Raw genomic sequence first — 18,712 nt, 5'->3', positions numbered from 1 at the left:
TTCAAGAGCGTTTAGTTGATGAATATAGGTTTTTTGATGTTTCGCTGCATTAATTGACTTTTTTCAAACTGTCTGTTGACTATTTTCAAAAAGGTGTCAATAATTAGGGTTTTTTGAAATTCAAAGAGGATCGAAGCGGTAAATTTTTCTCCACAAATTCAGAATAGTTCAGAAAAAACTCAATCATTTTTTGATTGCTGTTTTTGTTCCGACCATTGAAAATGGGTTGAAACTTTATCCTCGGGTGTATTTTTTTTGTTTTCCATGCAAAGTCAGATACCACAAATAATTATAGGATTGAGTTGAGTGATGTATCCTGTGTGAGCCCTTTCAGTGTGATACGAACGACATTAAAATGGTCCCAGCATCGAGTAAAACTGTAAAGCTTTTCTCAAATTTGAGTGAGTAAAACGAGCGTGTAGGCTTATTAAAGACTAACAGTTTTCATTTGAGCGGAGAAAAGTTTAGTGTCATTCCGGAAAAATTGGTTTTGGAAGCTTCATTCAGCGAGTACTTGGCAATATATAGGTTATAAAAATCCAAAAAAGTTCCTACAAAATCGATTTTAAAATTTGTGTTTGTTATTCATTTGTCGAATACAACTGATGCCGATTATGTCTAATTCACTGACATTTTATGCGTTTGTATAGTTCACTCTTCACACAATCCACATAAAACTACATTTTTTTGGAACAAAAAGTTTTTTTTTGTGAATGAGGTGGGAACATTTTGCGGTACTTGCACAGTAACCGGCTATCCTTGTCTTTTTTTCGGAATGAGTTATGATTTTTCTATAGCCGGCTATCCTTGTCTTTTTTTTCGGAATGAGTTATGATTTTTCTATAGCCGGCTATCCTTGTCTTTTTTTCGGAATGATTGAGGCTTCTGTTTCTAAGCATATCAATTGATATGACTAGCTTAGCAATTGAAGCAGGAAAGAAAGAAATAATAACAACACAAGCTAAAAATTTATAAAATTATCACCGTCTGTGCAGATAGATGTGCAGTAGTTTAAACGACAATTGTTTTTTACTCAAACAGTTTTGCGGGCATAATTCTATATTTTTTCTAAACTCATTTCTAAATGAAATATCTCATTTGGTGACACTTTTACTGCATAGCATTGACTATTTTATAGCATCTACTGGTTGCTAGTGTTTGCTTATTGTCAAGTGAACATGGCGGAGACGTGAGACGCGTAATCTCCAGGACGAGATTCGATTTACGCTCATCAAAAGATTGTTTTTCTAGGCCTATTTTCACCTTTTCTTTCATTATTTTGCTGAATAACCTTTTGTAAAAAAAGTTTCCGAAATCTTCTTGTAGCCAGTTTCTTGCATGTGTTAGCTCCGCCCCTGTTTTAAAATGCAGGAGATAGCGATAGCGAGATTACTATAGCAACGCATGTGTGTAACATCACCCAATTTTTTTTTCAACTTCACTGCAGATCTTCTGTTCAGTTTCTATACCTGTGTTCTGTTTACACTCTAATAGTCGCAAATCATTATCGAGGCTTAGTTTTCTTTTCCTGCTTTTTTGGTATTTTGTTGAATTCTAGGCAGTGATGACCCTATTAACGTCGATTACAGAATATAATCCTCAAAATTCTATAATACTTTGATTATAGTATTCTATAATAGATTTCCTAAAAAAATTGGATTCCAATTTAATCCGTTTTGCCGATTTAGTTGGTGCCATTTCAAACACTGAAGCAAAAACGAGCAGATAAAAGGATATGCAGCGAATGTTATTTTATGTGTAAGTTACACAGTGTAAGCTAAAAGATGAGATTTCAAGTCGTCAGCCAATGAAATATTAGCTACTTTGATCAGCGCTCGGCAATAGCTGTGATTAATAACGTTCTATTATAGTAATTTTATTAATAGAACAGACGTGTCAATATAGCGCATTATGATAGCCACGCTATTATAGACTATAATAGAATACTATAATCTGGTCATCACTGATTCTAGGGCGCCTTTTTGCCACTTTTTCTGTTTCTTTTTTCAACGAAGTGCAATTTCGCCTGTGTTGGTATGATTGATTGTTTCTGTTGTGCAGAAATGAGTTCCAGTCCAAATTGGACTCCCTGCCCAAGTGGTCCAAGAGGACCAGAGTGATGAACAGATGCCGACTGACCTCGAGGAGACAGGGCAGAGAGAAGACTTGCCCCGCCCCCTGGTACTTTAGTCGCCTTATGTGGAGGAAAATTACGGATGCTGGCAAGATGTCAGGGTACACTAGGGCATGGTGGTGACGTGGTTCCAAGGAAAAAACACAACAATAAACAATCATTTTTGTCTAGATCGTCGTTAGATGGCAGTTTTTTTTGCTATGTAAATTTGCAAAAAAATGTATTACTTATTACTTGCAAAGTTCCTCGCGTTTTAAAGTTGTATCGTGGAGTTTCATGCAAACGGGGCAGTGATTTGTTCAGCATTATTTTTTGGTACAAAATTGGAAAAGGAAAAACCCAGGATTTTTTGCAGGTACTTAAAAGAAGTTAGGAACATCCAGATAGCGTTTTTGACTAGAGTTGGCGAAAGTTCTGGCCTACGATTTGGCTACGCTTATTTTTTCATTTTGAGGCTCATCTGCTGACATGGTACTGCTGTAATAATTGCAAAGAAAGTTCCTGATCAAAAGTAATAATCTTTTGTTCCGACCATTGAAAATTGGGATGAACTTTGTAATCGGGTGTTTTATGTTTTTTTTTGTTTTCCACGCTAAATCAGGTACCACAAATATTCATCGGACTGGGTTGAGTGATATATCAAAATAAAGCCCTTTCAGTCGTGATTCGAACCACGTTAAAAATTCCCAACATTTTTTTCTAGTGTCGAGAAAAACCGGTTTGAAATTTTCAATTTTTTGTCTATTTTCGAGCGATTAACGTTTGTTGTATATGAAAATTAGCAGGTTAAGCTTAGAAAAGTTTACTAGAAGGAAAACTAATGTTGGAAGTTTAATTTAGCTTATCTCTGGCAAAAAAACATACTTTCAAAAATATTTATTTTCATGCTTTTTATTTATTTGTTTTTCGAAGACAATTGGAGCCGTTTGTGCCTACTTTTTTAAATTTTAACGCGTTCGTATTGTAATTTGAAGAAAGAAATTTTTTTTTTTGAAAATGTGGTTGGAACATTTTTGTGCAACTTGAACAGCAACCGGCTATCCTTGTTTGGGTTGTATTTGTTTTAAAATATGATACTGCTTTTTCGTGATTTTGTCAACTGATATCTCAAAACAAATTGATTAAATGGGCAGAAATTTAATTCATAGTAAATGACATGGAAACTGAAAAGAAGTTATAGAGAAATATAAATCATAATTAAACTGTGAGTCTGAATAAATTTAGTTATATTTCAAACTTTCGAAATATCTTCCGTAATAAAGTCATAAACCAACTCTTTAGCTCTAGTGCCGAAAATAAAATCGAGATGCGAAAAATCACTACTGTTTGAGAAATGAAAAACATTTGGCAATCTGTCCAATAAATATTGCACGTCCAGACTTGAAACAAGCCAGTCATTTTGACCAGCAAAAAGTGCAATCGGAATGCTCACTTTTTCCAATGCTATTTTGGGAGGAGTTTTCGATCCGTATTTTTCGAAATTTAATTTTTCTTCTTGGTAGTCGAAATGAACTGTCGGCTGTTTGAACAGATGTAACTGAGCGTAATGACGAATTGTTTTCAAACTGGTTCCGGAAAGCGCGTGGGTAAAAAATATTGGAATTCGTTTTGGGTCCATATTTTCAGGAGTGGTAAGTCCGCTGAATTGATGGTACGTTCCGAGACATAATCCAAAAATGTCATTTGAACAATACGTTGCGGAGGCTTTGTTAATAAGCTGTCTGATCAAATCGGGAAGAAAAACTGAGTTTTTTGGCCAGTGGATGTAATTATGAATAAATGCAAGCATACTCTTTATAGGGCTTTGAATGTTTTGAAGTGTTACGAAAGGCGTTAGCATGTATGCTTTTTTGATTTTTGCCTGAAAGTCGAAATTTTCGGCCATTTGGGAAAATGCGATAATTGTTCCTTGTGACTGGCCGATATAGAAGATTTGGTCTGTTTTAGCAACTGTCAAAAGGTAGTCAACACTAGCGGTTAGATCATATTTTGCCATTTCGAATAAGGAGAAATTCCAGAACTCAGAATCGTATATTGTATAATTGACATGTTGTAACGAATAGCTTGTGCCTCTTACATTAGCGAGCCAAACGTCTATATTGTTTTCGGCTAGAAGAAATCCAAGAGAGTTTTCGGCTGTGTTAGACAAGAAAACAGACGAATCGCATTCGAGACAATGCATTAAAAGCGCAACTTTTGTATCAGAACTGTTGCTTTCAGATGAAAAATTGGTAGAGTTGACTTTGCCGATTCGTTGCATGGATAAGATATAACCATCTTGTGTGGTAATTTTGTGCTCGGAACATGAATAGTTATACATGTCAGCTAGTTCACATGTGGATGCGAATATTTCTTTCTCGACGAAATAAGGAGCATAATTGATAAAAAGTCGCAGAGAGAAATATACCAAAAGTGGAATTAATATTACTAATATTGCAACAGGGCTCCAAGAGTTTTTGGACGGGACGTCTTCATTTTGCGTTTTGGTAGACTTAAGTTTCAAAAATTTTTGAAAGTTTTTCATTGTTTTTGCATTTTTTGCAGTATTTTTGGTCTTTTGTGACATTTTCTGCTGATGAAATTAAAACTCGTAATGAATCTTAAACTCAAAATGAACCGCTGACTAATTTACTGATGATAAGTGCTAGTCTGGTTTACATTTGATTTTAACAAACACATATAGACTTAATCTACGTGACTTGCCTTTCGCAGTTTGTGACATTTAACTTCGGTGAGTATTGATCAAGTACCAAGTCTGTGTGAAGTTTGCATTAGTTGAGCTTTGCTACTGAAAGTCATTAGTATTGAGTTAATAACATTTGCCAACATTTAGTTCGAACGAGTCCATTGTAGATTGTCTGCAGGTTCAAGTGTTGAAAAACGAAGGTTTGAATAGATTTGGATCGCGTGACAGCGCGAAAATTTAAAGACCAGTATCTTGTATCAATAAACTAAATCGTGCAAATGTTTTTTACACTTATGATTAGTAAGTGATATCGAATCGGAACATGGTTTTTTAAGGCTTACAACTTGCCCTTCATAATCAATGAATCATTTGATAGATTGGGTTATAATAATTTCGCGTCTCTCTGCTTATTTTTTAGCGCTTAGTTAATGTACATTGCTGGGATGATAAAGGGCCAGAGCTTGAATCCGACCAGGGCCTGTTCCTTTTACAAAGAATAAAATAAACCTACCTATTCAAGCAATTAGAATATACCAAAAATATACGCCAGTTGCGGTCTCGTGATGTCTCAGATTGGAGAATTTGATTTTGATGTGAGATTCGAGCCTCGATGAATACTTCTTAGATATTTTTCTAGAGTAAACAGTTTAAAGCTTTGAAGTTGAAGAAAAGAATTGGTCATTCGTTTTTTTTAAAGCTATGAATATTCGAGGTCGCCTAAATTCTCTGCTCAATCTTGTTATACTTAATTGTAAGTCGCTTTTAATTGCCATGGGCGCCATGTTTAACAGCTCACCGCTCGTAAATTTTAAGAAATTGATTGGAGTTAACACATTCGAATTTCAAAATAAAGCGAGCTTGGAAAGGTCAAGGTTAAATGTTGAAGTTGTGAGCGCAAGGCAAGGAGGGGCAGGCAGCGAAAGGCAAGGAAGAGCACGGCATGGCAGCGCAAACAAGGTACAGTAGCGCAAACAAAGTACGGCAGCGGATGGAGGGGCAAGACAAAGGAGGAGCATGGAAGCACAAAGCAAGGCAGAGCAGCACAATGCAAAACAAGGCGGTTTAAATTTTGTTAGCGCAAGGCAAGGCAGGGTAGAGCAAGGCAGCGCACCGAAGGTGGGGCAAGGCAAAGCAAAGAGCATGACAGGGCAATAAAAAGCATGGCAGCGCAAAACAGTCAGTGAAGCGCAAGGTAAGGTAGAGCAAGGCAGAGTAGCGGAACGCAGGGCAGCGCAAAAAGGCAGGTTATGGAAGGAGCTTCGCCAGGCAGATCAAAGCAAGGCAGGGCAGCGCAAGGAAAGGTAAGGAAGCGCAAAGCAAGACAAGGCAGGGCAGCGCAACACAAGTCAAGGCAGCAAAGGGACTGCAGAGTAGCGCAAGTCAAGGCTAGGCAGCTCAGGGAAGCGAAAAAATAGGCAAGGCAGGGTAGGGTTTTAGTGTGCTAGGGGAGTTAAATATGTGATGGGGTCCCTATAAAAGCACAGGGTCCCTCAATTTAGAAAGAAGCCTCCTTCATTAAGTTTTTTTTGCTTCTGTGAGGTCGATTGAGCTATCAAGTAAGTTGGAGCAAATGAAGCAGTTTGTTTATGTTGGAAAAAAAAGTGTTGAAAATGACCGAGCTATGTCTATTGGTTAAGTGAATTATACTTAGATGCTCATACTTGCCTAAGAAAGCCCTCTCTAACGCTTTTCAAGGAAAAAGGGAGCTAGAAAGGGATAAACATTTTCCTGGAGGAGCCTCAATAGTTATCAAAACAATTAAAATTGTTCAACTATTTTTTAGTCGAAGGCTCCCTTGATGTTCTTTGTCGCGTTTTGCGAACTAATTCAAGCTGTTAAAACAACTGCAGCTGGATCAAATTTCATATTTTTTTAAGCTTGATTGAGAAGTTTTTTGGGAACCATCAAGTCACCAAGGCGAATTGTATAGCAGTTAGATTGACCATAAAAATGAGCACATAACTATTTTTAAAATTACGACCGGATCACATGCTTACTAAATACCACCGTATTCAATAATAGCCAAAACTTAGAAAGTAGTTTAAACTTGGCGAGATAGGTTGTGCTTCAAATTTTAAAGAATAATACGGCGAAGAAGCTTGAACATGGTGAGATGTCTACGGACGCGTATAAATAGTTGACTTTTAATTAATCAAATAATGTATTAAAAAGTGAAGTATTTCAATCTCTTCGATATCTTGCAGCAAGAACCAAATTCTGCGAACCAATACAAAACGTGAAGAGAACTTAATGTGTCAAAATTGCATTTACAAAAAAAATTGAATTTGCGCCTTATCAATTCAAGGTATCAAGCTTCAATGAAGTTTTTCAAATTTCTACCGCTCAAGTGTCATGCTTCAATCAAATTTAGCAAATTTCCATTAATTTTATGGAAGAAATGCTTGCTTCAACCTTTAACGAATCAATTTTACCCATCAAAACAAACCAGTTCAAACAAACTGGTTCTAAATCCTCGCTTCCAAAAACCTCCCAAAATCCTTAACATTTTGCTAACCAATGCGAGCTATCCCAACAAATTGAATCGTTTCAACTTTCGAATAATTGAATGGCTTGATTTCAAGAAAGTTTGAAAAGCTCACACCAAGAATTTTGAATTTCTCAAACCCTAGTTAGTTATCGAAGTAATTTTGAATAATTCAAAGTTTTATACCTTGATAGATTGCTTTACAAAATCTTTTCGTTTTTTTGCCTGCCAGTTTTTTGAAATTAGGCCAGAATTTGTAATTTGTAAATTGAAGCATGCCGATTTATGAGCTCACATGCCATTTAAATTTGAAGTTTCATCCCTTGAATTATTTTTGTAAGAAAATAATATTTCTTGTTGCAAAGGAATTCAAGTCATCAAAACACCTTCAAGGTTTTTTCAATTTTTTTGGCGTGATAGTTTGCCTCAAAAAAGAAAAGTTTTTGTAAGCCATTGCAAGCAATACAAAAAAGTGGAAATGTTCAAGTTTTCATTGCTTCACAAGAATATTCAAGTCACTTTTAAAATTCACAATTTATGCGAACCTGTTCAAGCATCAAGTTAAATTGAAATCAAATGGATGCACTGTTGATTTTTTAATCAAAGTAAAATCAAAAATTTTGTTTTCAAATGGGCTGGCCAGTTTCTTTTAAACGGCAGAAGCAGCATTCACTTAAATTACCGTGAATAACCCAATTTACCGTGATTAAATTACCGTGATATTAGAGTTTCTAACACCAGGAAATTTATCTTACTGGGTTTTGTGGCTTGGGGCATTTCGTATTTGAGTTAAACCAGTCAAGCTGCAAGTTAAACCATTCCAAAAAATGCGCTAATTTTGCGGATTTGTTCAATTTTAATGTAATTATGTAGCAATTGTTTCTGTTTCTTTCAGATTTCGAAATGGATGAGCCTCTACCTTTTGCCTCCAACACAGATGGGAGTTGCAGTGCGAATGTGATCTCTTCTAATCCCAACCCGACACCTGCCGCCCCACATGGGGGTCAACAGGAAGTGCTGGAGGACGCATCTGAACTCATATTCCCAGACGAGTTCAAGGACGCACAGGTGAAGTTGTATTGCTAACAGTTGGAAGTTGACCAATTAAGGTTTTTCCTATTTTTGTTGAGAGGTGTTGGAGAAAATTAAATGGAGAAAATTTGTCAATAGTTTTCCCTTCCACTTTTTTGTTAGGGGGAGAGATGGTGGTAGAACACGTGTTTAGGCTTGACCCGTGAATTATTCCTTTATATGATACTAGGTAAGTGTTTACTAGGTACTATACGTGGGGAATAGCATACAAGGTCTTTGATTGACACTCCTTGAATGTATAAAATGCGTGAATAAGTTTTATTTTCGTGACTGTTCATGGGATAGTTTTGTGATCATTTTGTGTAGACGCTGTTGATAGCGGAAGTGCACAGTCTGCTGCAGTATGCGAAGGATCAGAACAACCAACATGAGGATGAGTTCCACATGCCCAACGAGGTCTTTGAGAAGACCATGAAGTACACGGAGAAGTTTGCCAGGTTCAAGGTCAGCATCATCTGCTAAGAGACGTTCTTTTAAAATATCCAAGCTACTTTTAATATCTAGAAGACTTTTTTAAACTTGAGAGAAAATGATTTTGTTCAAAATCTAAGAGACATTTTTTAATCTCTAAAGACAATTTTTAAAATAAGCGAAGTTTGTTATCAGCTGAGTTTTTTCTGACCAATTGAACTGTATATAGAACATAGGGTTAGTTAGTACAGGGTAGATTGGCGTAGTGTAGATGGGAATATGGTAGATTGTCATGGAACCCAAAAAAGTCCAATGCAAATCAGTCCAAAACCAAGTGCATTTTGACTTTCATCTGTTCAGGCCGAATAAATTGTTTTGCGCTGTGAACATCAAGTTTGAGCATAATTAACGATCAAATAACTGAAAAGTCTAACAAAACATCAGATTATTTTCAAAGACGCCGTTGGATAGTGGCTAAGACATCGAAATATCTTGAAGTTTGGGCAAACTTGAAATTGGATAAATCCAGACTACCAGATATCAGATATGGCAAAACCTGCGCATCTAGTTCAATTTCGAAAGTTCCGAGTAATTAAGTTCAAAAAAATTCCTCTGAATATAATAGCTGCTCTTGAAGTGATTTTCTAGACGTTTTTTTTTATGTCAATAGGCTCGAGGAACTGGCAGTGATCTTTCACGATTTCAACGAAGTCCTTTTTTTCCGAACGCGTCCATTACAACTGCTTTGTGCGCAACGCTACGAAACGAGATCAGACAGTTTGCGATGTTTAACTCAAGCATGTGCTTCCAAAAACATTATTAGATCTGATTTTTTGATAGTAAGAATGGTTTTCATGTGTTTGTTTTTGGGTATTTATACTTGCTATCAGCTCAGTGTTTTATTACGAACCTTCTTTTTTGCCAACCTAACTCGCAAATAAAAGTGTTCATTTAAAATGTTCACTTATTTGGAAATTTCACTGTAGCATTGGAAATTGCTTAGCATCTGTTCTGCTTTAATTTTGGCTATTGATTGGTGCTTGTTAAGCGTACGTAGCTGACTGGTTAGTGTGTGAGACTCTTAACCTCTAGGTCACAGGCTCGAATCCGAGACGTAGCTGATTTTTTTCTTACTAATTCGAGGCTGATTTATATTTTTTCTTATTCCTTTTTATACAGCTGTTTTTGTCGTGTTCTCGCTAGTCTGTGCGAAGCAGTGTTCTCGCAAAACAGTTTTTGGGACTGCTTTGTTTGACTGTTTGTATAGGAACGCAAGAAAAACAATTAATTCGTTTAAGTTTATTGAATGTCGGTACTTTAATTAGACCATGAATTAGCGACAAATTTGATTTTATAAGCTTATCAAGTCTGAAGCCATAACAGTAATTGCAAATTTTTGGTGATCCAGAGAATCATGTATTATCATCCTTCCGTCGCGGTTTCTAAATTAGATTATAAAAAATTCTTCAATTAGTGACTGGTTGTCAATACTATTTATTTCGTGTTTTTTTGCCAATTATTTTGCTGTTTAATGTAGAAAAATATTGCAATGGAAATTCTTCTATGATAAAAAGAGTAACTTGACGCGAAACCGTTTTTCCTCTATGATATAAAGAGTTGAACGATGTGGAAAACGTTGTCTTGTTTTTTCTTTCATCTGTCTGAATTTGAAGTGTTGCAGAAACATCAGACTATGAAAAGGCTTCAATGGTAAAAAAAAAGCTGTTTTTTTTCATTGTAGCATTTCCATTAGTGATTTTCTGCTCTAAAAGCAGCGGAATAGCTGGAAAAAAAAACAGGATAACAGGAAAAAAAATTTAAGGTTGTCATTAACTAAACAGTTACTAATTGATGACTTTTTATATCCTTTGTTATATGATCGCATGTTTTTTTATTTCTATTTGCTTAATTTGAAGTGTTTCAGAAAAACGAGACAATCACAGCAGTGCGCAATCACCTGATGACGAAAAAGTTGCACCAGTACGAGATAGCAGCACTGGCTAACTTGTGTCCGGACTCAGCCGAGGAGGCCTGCGCTCTCATTCCCAGTTTGGAGACCAGATTCGAAGAGCGAGAGCTGGAAGCTATACTCACCCATATCCAGAGCCTCATTTCCTACGATAAATAACGGAGGGAAGAAAACGATATTTAAAGAAGTTGAACTTTTCAAATGGCAAAACAGTGAAGTTCAAAATCAAGGATTATAAGCTGCCCAAGTAAAGGAAAAAGCGTTATGAGCTGTTTATCTAGTGGATTTACCAGAATCGGCCATGATAATTTCGGGATTGCAAGAAGATAGATAGATGTGCTGAAACTTCTTAACGTATGGAATCTCAAATTCAACAATTTTTTTGTGTGTTGCTGGCAAAAAATTGAAATTTCTAATTTATGACTTGTTTGATCAGTTGTGTTTTCAAGCGGAAACTTCAACAAGAATAGCCGGGAGTGTAGCTCCAAAATTTTCGACAATGATCATTTTGTAGTCGTGGAAAACAACCCACAAAATATACTTTCTTTTTACACTTGCGATCAGCTTAGTGTATCATTACGAACCTTTTTTTTGTTTTTTAACCTAACTCGCAAATAAAAGTGTTGATTAAAATTCTTCTTTCATTAGGAAATTTCACTATTAATTGGAAATTGCCAAGCATATGTTCTCTGCTTTATTTGTGGCTAGTGTTTGGTGCTCATTAAGCGTCCGTAGATGAGTGGTTAGTGTGTGAGATTCTCAATCTGTAGGGCGCAGGTTCGAATCTCAGACATATCCTATTTTTAAAAAACTAATTTGAGGTTTATTTCTAATTTTTCTCATTGCACTTTATAGAACTGCCTTTTGTCGTGTTCTGGCTGGTGTTTGGGAAGCGAAGCTTCGCCTCTGTGTTGATATGGTTTTTGGGACTGTTTTGTATTAGACTGTTTTGTATTGGAATGATATTCATTAACTTTTCCAGCTGTCTGTTGGCTATGTTTTTTTTTGCGTTTTTTTGGTTTCTCCTCAATGTATATTGACACAGGCATCTCATTTTTTTCGCTTGAATTGCGGAAGTAGAGATTTATGCTTTACTATTTTAGAGGAGAGGTAATGCGCGAAAAGGGATGAGGGCATTTTCGAGTTGGAAAACGTAATAATTTTTCTAGGACATGTATGTTCTCTAGCATTATATTTTTTGTCTCAACGGGCATCCACCCTAGTGTTGTCGCGGCTAAATGACCGCTCGTTTATTGTTACTGAAAGCTTGTTTAGCGCTGGTGATTGAATTTTTGACTGTGTTTTCCTGAAAATGAATATCAGTCGAAATAAGCTGATGCATTTTTTGAAGATGTTTTTTGGTCATTTTAGAGGTTTTATCGAATTAGTGGTTTCTCAGTTTTTATTCGCTAGCTTGCTATACTATACTTGCGTTTTTTCGCCAGTGTTGCGAAACTCTGCTTCGCTTCTGTGTGAAAAAGTGCATTACGAGGCCAAACTGGATTTCAGTGGATTTCAGAGAAAAGTCCTTAAAAACATGCATGTTAAAATTTTGTCGGAACCATATAAAACTCAAGAACAAAAAAAGATCAAGGAGAGCGTCCTTGTCGCGGAATTCGCTTGCAATTCACAAAATACGCAGTTTGGCCTCGCTTTGCGTCAATGTTCATATACGCTCAAATTCTAAAAGCTTGAATTTGATAATTTTTCTTAAATTTGGAAGTTGAAAAATTAGAAGAAAAGATTATCATGCTTTGCAGAAAGATGTTTGCAGAATGTAGCTTCTTCTCTTTGGAAAAAAGTAGAACCGTGAACATTACTAAAATGTCGAAAACGCTGCAATACCAAAGCTTGATGCCAGCTCCACATTTTGATGCAGTCGTAATACGCTGAATTGTACGTTAGTTTCAGATCTTAGATGGCAGGTATCGAACTAGAACAGATCAAGTAAACGTCAAGACAAAAAGAGCAAAACCAATTTGGGAGGGAGAGAGAATCGACAACAATTGGAACAACAGCAAGCACACTAAGCACCCTACCAACTAGACTTTAATTTATCTTCTGAAAGGAGAGAATTGAACAAATCTGAAAAGAACTAATTACAAAGCTGAGCGCAAATTGAACACGTTTTTGTTTGTGATCTGAGATCTAATTCGGATCCTTGCATCCTGTAGGGCACTTGTTCACCTTTAGACGACCCTTTCGGACTTTGGACTCAAATAGTCGAATTAGAATTCGAAAAACAAAAGTACGCTGCAAAATGGCGGCAAGAAATACTCAGGGAATGCTCTTGTTGAGTACTGAACTTGCAAAACTCATGAAAGAAGGGGCCGAAGGATTTTCAGCCGGACTGGTCAACGACGATCCCTTCAAGTGGGAAGTAGCAGTCTACGGTCCCCCCGATACATTTTACGAGGGCGGAGTGTTCAAGGCAACTCTGACGTTCCCCAAGGAGTACCCAAATCGCCCGCCCAAAATGAAGTTTATGAGCAAAATGTGGCACCCTAATATTGCTAAAGATGGCGCTGTCTGTATATCCATTCTACATGACCCAGGTAATCAAACCCCCTTTGTCTGTTTCTGGTTTATTGTTAATGGCAATTGTTGGCTACATCCGTTCCGGTCAACGAATCCGAACTAAGTTAATTAATCTAAAACCGAAGCTGGGGCGGATTTAGAGGGGGGGGGGGGGGCGGACGCCCCCCCCCCTTCCCCTCACAGATTCGACACCCTGCCGAACCTTTTGGTACTTTTTATGAAATCCCTTTTTGGCCGACCGATCCTAAAGTTTTTCTGATGGTGCCTTTGGCGCCAATATATACTAACTTTGAGGGGGAGCGCGCGCCAAAAAACGCAATTTTTTTTGTCAAAATTTTCCTTTTTAGTCCTTTAGGAGGGCTCGGAAAATCAATTTGGTCGACCTAAAAAAAGGTCGTATAAATTTTCGAAGTAACTTTGATTGCTGCGAAGTACAACTTTGATTTATTCAAGCGCAAAAATAGTTATTAATGAAGAAACGCACACTAGTCTTACCAAACCGCAGTTTTCCGCCGTAGTCTGCGCCGAAAATAAGCAAAAATATGCCGAAAATAAGCAAAAATATGCCGAAAAAACTATTCCTGGTTGTGTGAATGTAAAATGGTATACGTATTATTACAATGCTAATTTTGTTGCGCTGAAAAGGAGAGACTAGTTGAAGGCAATTATAGTTTTGCTTATAAATTTGTTTCCATTTATTTAGAGTGGTTTTGAAGTTAGTGTTAGAGTTTTGCCAATAAGTGTAATCAAAAATGGTTTTATTCGTGTCTGAAGCAAGTAGAAATCATCCAAAAAGCTTGTGTGGACTTAACTAGGATATTGTAGTTGAAATTACGAGTGATGCTTTTGTGATTCTGCTGCTTTTTTAATGAGACGTTGGGGCTCTTTCTTCAACTATTTCCCCCTATTGTAGAGTGGGATTAGTTATAGGTACAACATTTGCATATGGTTAACCATGAATGAATCCTTCATAGGAGTTGAAATTCTTAACTAGGTAACTACCATAGGGGAAGGGGGCGGTAATCAGAGAGATCCAGCGGTAACTAAAAACCTTGAGGGATTGAGTCACAATGATAATATGTGGGAGGGGGTAATTAGAAAGATATGCTAACGGAGGCAATAACTGATTGATTGTTGTGGTGTGCTGTGGTGATCAAAACAACCACCGCTGCTCACATCAACAATTGAACAGTTAATAATGCCTCAGTAAGCTTATTTCTGTAATTACCACCCCCCCCCCCCTCCTATTTACAATGATTGTGACTCAATCCCTCGAGGTCTTTAGCTACCGCTGTATCTCTCTGATTACCGCCCCCTTCCCCTATGGTAGGTTTCTAGTTGAGGATTTCAAGTGCTATGAAGGATTAGGAGATGTTTTGTTGATTAGGAGAGGACAGTTGGGGCTACGAGAGTGCGGACGAGAGGTGGAAGCCAGTGCACTCTGTCGAGTCCATCATCCTCAGTGTCATCTCCATGCTGAGTGAGGGCAACGATGAGTCACCCGCCAATGTAGACGCAGCTGTCGAGTGGAGGAAAGACTACCAAGGTAGCCAAAGCCACTCTTGCAGTCACAGCAATAAACATGCCATTTGAATACGTCAAACGAATATCATTACACAATCGAGCTAGCGAGCGTAGTGTTATTTTACGAATCCACATTTTTCTAAACCGATCGCATATAAAAGTGCTCATTTATTGGGTGACAAAGTGTTCGTTATTTGCTGTTCATCACGATCTGTAGCATTGAAAGTTTCATAGCATCTGCTCTCTGCTTTATTTGAGGCTTGTATTTGTGATGTATTAAGCGTCCGTGGCTGAGTGGTTAGTGCGTAAGAGTCATATTATCTAAGTCGCAGTAGGTTATAGTTATAGAGCTTGTTTTTGTCGTGTATTCGCTAGTGTTTGCGAAGCGCAGCTTCGTCATTGTGAATTTTTGAACTCATAGTGGAAATGGAATGTTCAAAACTCGGAACGTTCTGTGCTTCTTGTGCAGCAACCGGTCCTCCTTGTATACTTAATTATTTATATAGAGTGTTCTTACAATGTAAGTAAAGTTTTAAACGAAAGTTTTAAGAATCAGATTTGAGGGTTTTACGGAAAAGCGCCGAATTATTATCCAACTTTGAAATGTCTTAAATGACCCGTTGGTCTCAATACGTGTGGTCATCTTAAGTATAGAAACCTCTAAAACTGCATATTTAATCTAAAAATTCATTTTCCAGCCTAATACTAATTTTGCGCTCATTACTCGTTCGAAATACAGTTAAAAACACCTTATTGTTTCAGTTTCTTGAATTGGTTAGTTGTATTCAGAAAATGTTAATCACAGAAGATTTTTGATGCCAAAAAAACTTTTAGTCAAAAGAATTGTTAATGGCAAAGGTTTTTTTTTGCTATCAAAAGAGTTTTTAGGATGCTTGTAATTTTAGGAGCCTACAAGAAACATGTCTTCGAAACAGTTAAATTGAGTCAACAGGACCTATTAGGCGAAGACTAACTAGCCGAGACACTAGAAACAAAACGGACACAGCACTGATGCCACGGAATTAAACTGATGACGACAACTGCAATGATGTAGAAGCAATTACTTCCGAGTCAAAGATGACCCGAAGAAAGAAGCTTGAATTGAATAGAACTACTGAGAAACTACTGATGAATTATGACTAGAGGCTGTTTATCAATTAATATAATGTCATGTTAGTAATTATTAAAGGTTATTTATTGTTGTTGATATAAATGGGAAGAATAAATGAGTGATGAAGTTGAGTGAGTAAGCCTTGAATAGCGCCTTTGTCAGACTTTTTTCCAGGACGAAACGGTTCACAAAAATGGCTTTTATCATTTTTTGGCAGGGAAAATGTTGATTTTTTTAAATAAAAAATGAGCAAATATTTTTGTCAGAAAAATCCTTGTAGAAAATCTGACCGGGTGCTAATTTTAACCATGCTTAATAAAAAATAGCATTCTCTAATTTCAAATTCAGGAAAAAAGTGAAAAAGAACAAACTATTTCCTAGAAATCTTGGACTGGGAAAGAAACCAAATGTGGGAGTGCTATTAGCTTAATGTAGCAGTTTTACCAAAGCAACAAAGCCTTCTTTCTACTTTTTACAATGAAGTTTGTTAATATGTTGTTTGGAGTTTGTTGGATTTAATTCTCTCCCCTCGTTCGACCACTTATGAACTAAGACTTCCAAGTCTTCTGGAATTTTTTCAATATATTTTTTAAAAATTAAGGTCAAAATTAGTTTTTCTTGTTAAAAAACACCTGATTTGAATGAGTTAAAATGCTGTGTTCGCTGATTTGGTAATTCTTGGTTGCGAAGGGAGTATGATAAAGAAGAATTGGTTTGTTCGTTGTATTCGATTCTACCTCACCACAGATAATTGAAAGACGTTCTAGTTTTTTTTCGGATGCGACGTGTATTAATAATGTATAAAACGTGAGCATTAAATTTGCAATTTTGAGTTAATTTGACCTCATTACAAAAGAAATGGAATGAACTCAATGCTTTCAAAGAGTTGCTCGGTTGAAAGATGAAATTTTTTTTTAAATGGTAGGATTCACGGGGTGAAATAGTAGATATTTTTCTGGAAACTTCTTGAAAATATTGACATGAGCATTAGCATATTGAGTAGTTATGAAATTTGCTGCCCATTTCCTACGCTGTGTGTATAATAACTATTCGCTTTAGGGAAATCTTAATTATAACTGATTTCCTTAAACGTGCAAAGGATACTCTAGCTGGTGTAGCTGTGAACTCTATTTGATGTTGAAATATCTTTTGTATGGTTGTTCTTGGAAGTCCTTTTGGTGCTATTTTTCTTAATTTTATCACTTTCCATCATACTAGTTTTCCTCGCGCTCACCACGCTTTTAAGTTCGCCCGGAATCTGTTCACGTTGAGCCTCACCGCGGGTTGAATTACATAACGATTACATAATAATTACAGAAAACTCACATGAAAATTATGTTATGTATTATTCAATAAATTATTGGCTACTTTCAGTACTTCTTATTAGTGTTCCTTTTAGTGAAATAGATGTTTTTTCTTTGCTGCTCGGCAATATTAGTTATGTAATTCAACTTGCTGGCTTCTTGATCCGTTAACTTAGAACTCTTACGTTTTTGTTGCTTAAATTGTAGTGTTCGCTCTAATTTGTAAGGCTGTCACGGAAGCTCAATTCTTTTCTGAAACTCTCCTTCAAATTGCGATTTGAGATCCGTGAAATATGCCGCTATTTTTGAATTCGAAGTTTACGTGAAAAATAAAACTTGCTGATAATGCGTAAAACTGAGTAAATTTATTCTTCGATACATCTTTTCAAGACGTCTGTACTCCACTAATGTAACCCGAACTGCCATAAATCAAAGTAAACATAGTTTTTCGGCCGTTTAGATTTCGTCTTTACTTTTGTTGGCTCACTTGTTAAATTTTTTGTTTCAATAAATTTTTCAATTATTTTTTAACCCTTTCCATTCAATTTTGAGCCCCGTAGTTTAGAGTTTTTGTTTTTTTACCCAGCAAAATTTGTTGCTCAGAACGAAAAACTTAAAATAAGAGTTTTTTCCGTGACATGGCTTCTACCTAATTATTTCGTCTTATTTTTTGGCTTGTTTCTTGAACTTAGCATTCTAATTTTTGTTAGATTTGAACAGTTTCATTAATATAATCAAAGTGTTAGCTTTTTGAATTAAACAATTCAAGTTTTGTTCAATTTTGACTGTCAGACGCAAAAATTAACTGGAAAAAAGACAGTTCTCAGTTTTAATTTGCATTGTTTTCAAAATTAGATTGTTAAGATAAACAAGTTTTATTGAAGAAAATGGGGAGGAACTTTGTATTCGGGTGTGTTTTTTTCCTTTTTTGTTGCGACCGTTGAAATTGGAGAGGAATTTTGTATTCGGGTGTGTTTCAGTTTTTTCTTTTTGTTTTCAATGCAAAATCAGATACCACAAATAATCATCGGACTGGGTTGAGCGATATATCATATTAAAACTCTCTCAGTCGTGATTCGAACCAAATTAAAAAAATCCCAAACATTTTTTCTGTCGAGAAAAAACGGTTCGAATTCTTTGATTTTTTTTGTCTTAATTCGAGCGAATAAATAAGCCTTGAAAAAGAACTTGAAAAAATTGCGTGAAAATTTTCGTTTATTTGTTTGTTTTAGTTAAAATTTTCTATAAAAATTGCTTTCCAGTTTGCGTAATTTGTTAAGACTGATGAAGATGCCTAAGCTGTAAGTTTTAATTAAGATCATTTTATCACATTACGCTGGAAAAACGACCGTTATTTGAAAAATAATTTTTTTTAAAGACGATGGTCGGAAAATTCTGTGCTATTCGTACAGTACTTTCCTTGTTTTTGTTTGCCACGCAAAAGTTTCGAGAAAAACC

At 36.2% G+C, this 18,712-nt stretch overlaps 3 protein-coding genes across 3 annotated transcripts; 2 read left to right on the top strand and 1 right to left on the bottom strand.

The window, feature by feature from the left end:
- Positions 1 to 3,147: 3,147 nt before the first annotated feature.
- LOC134853122 (lysosomal acid lipase/cholesteryl ester hydrolase-like) lies at positions 3,148 to 4,924 on the bottom strand. The gene has a single exon (XM_063869066.1). The coding sequence runs from the start codon at positions 4,698 to 4,700 to the stop codon at positions 3,366 to 3,368; it is 1,335 nt and encodes a 444-aa protein (XP_063725136.1). The 5' UTR covers positions 4,701 to 4,924; the 3' UTR covers positions 3,148 to 3,365.
- Positions 4,925 to 8,208: 3,284 nt separating this feature from the next.
- Positions 8,209 to 10,936, top strand: LOC134853448 (DNA-directed RNA polymerase II subunit RPB4-like). Its single transcript, XM_063869447.1, has 3 exons — positions 8,209 to 8,373; positions 8,704 to 8,841; positions 10,733 to 10,936. The coding sequence occupies exons 1-3, from the start codon at positions 8,209 to 8,211 to the stop codon at positions 10,934 to 10,936; spliced, it is 507 nt and encodes a 168-aa protein (XP_063725517.1).
- A 1,749-nt stretch (positions 10,937 to 12,685) lies between these two features.
- LOC134852969 (ubiquitin-conjugating enzyme E2 G1-like) lies at positions 12,686 to 17,638 on the top strand. Its single transcript, XM_063868860.1, has 3 exons — positions 12,686 to 13,332; positions 14,703 to 14,861; positions 15,745 to 17,638. Exons 1-3 carry the CDS (start codon positions 13,038 to 13,040, stop codon positions 15,810 to 15,812), a joined length of 522 nt encoding a protein of 173 aa, XP_063724930.1. The 5' UTR covers positions 12,686 to 13,037; the 3' UTR covers positions 15,813 to 17,638.
- Positions 17,639 to 18,712: the final 1,074 nt, after the last annotated feature.

The sequence above is a fragment of the Symsagittifera roscoffensis genome, chromosome 8 (genome assembly GCF_963678635.1).
Source record: "Symsagittifera roscoffensis chromosome 8, txSymRosc1.1, whole genome shotgun sequence".
Taxonomy (NCBI): Eukaryota; Metazoa; Xenacoelomorpha; order Acoela; family Convolutidae; genus Symsagittifera; species Symsagittifera roscoffensis.
This window is presented reverse-complemented; position numbering and strand designations above follow the sequence as displayed.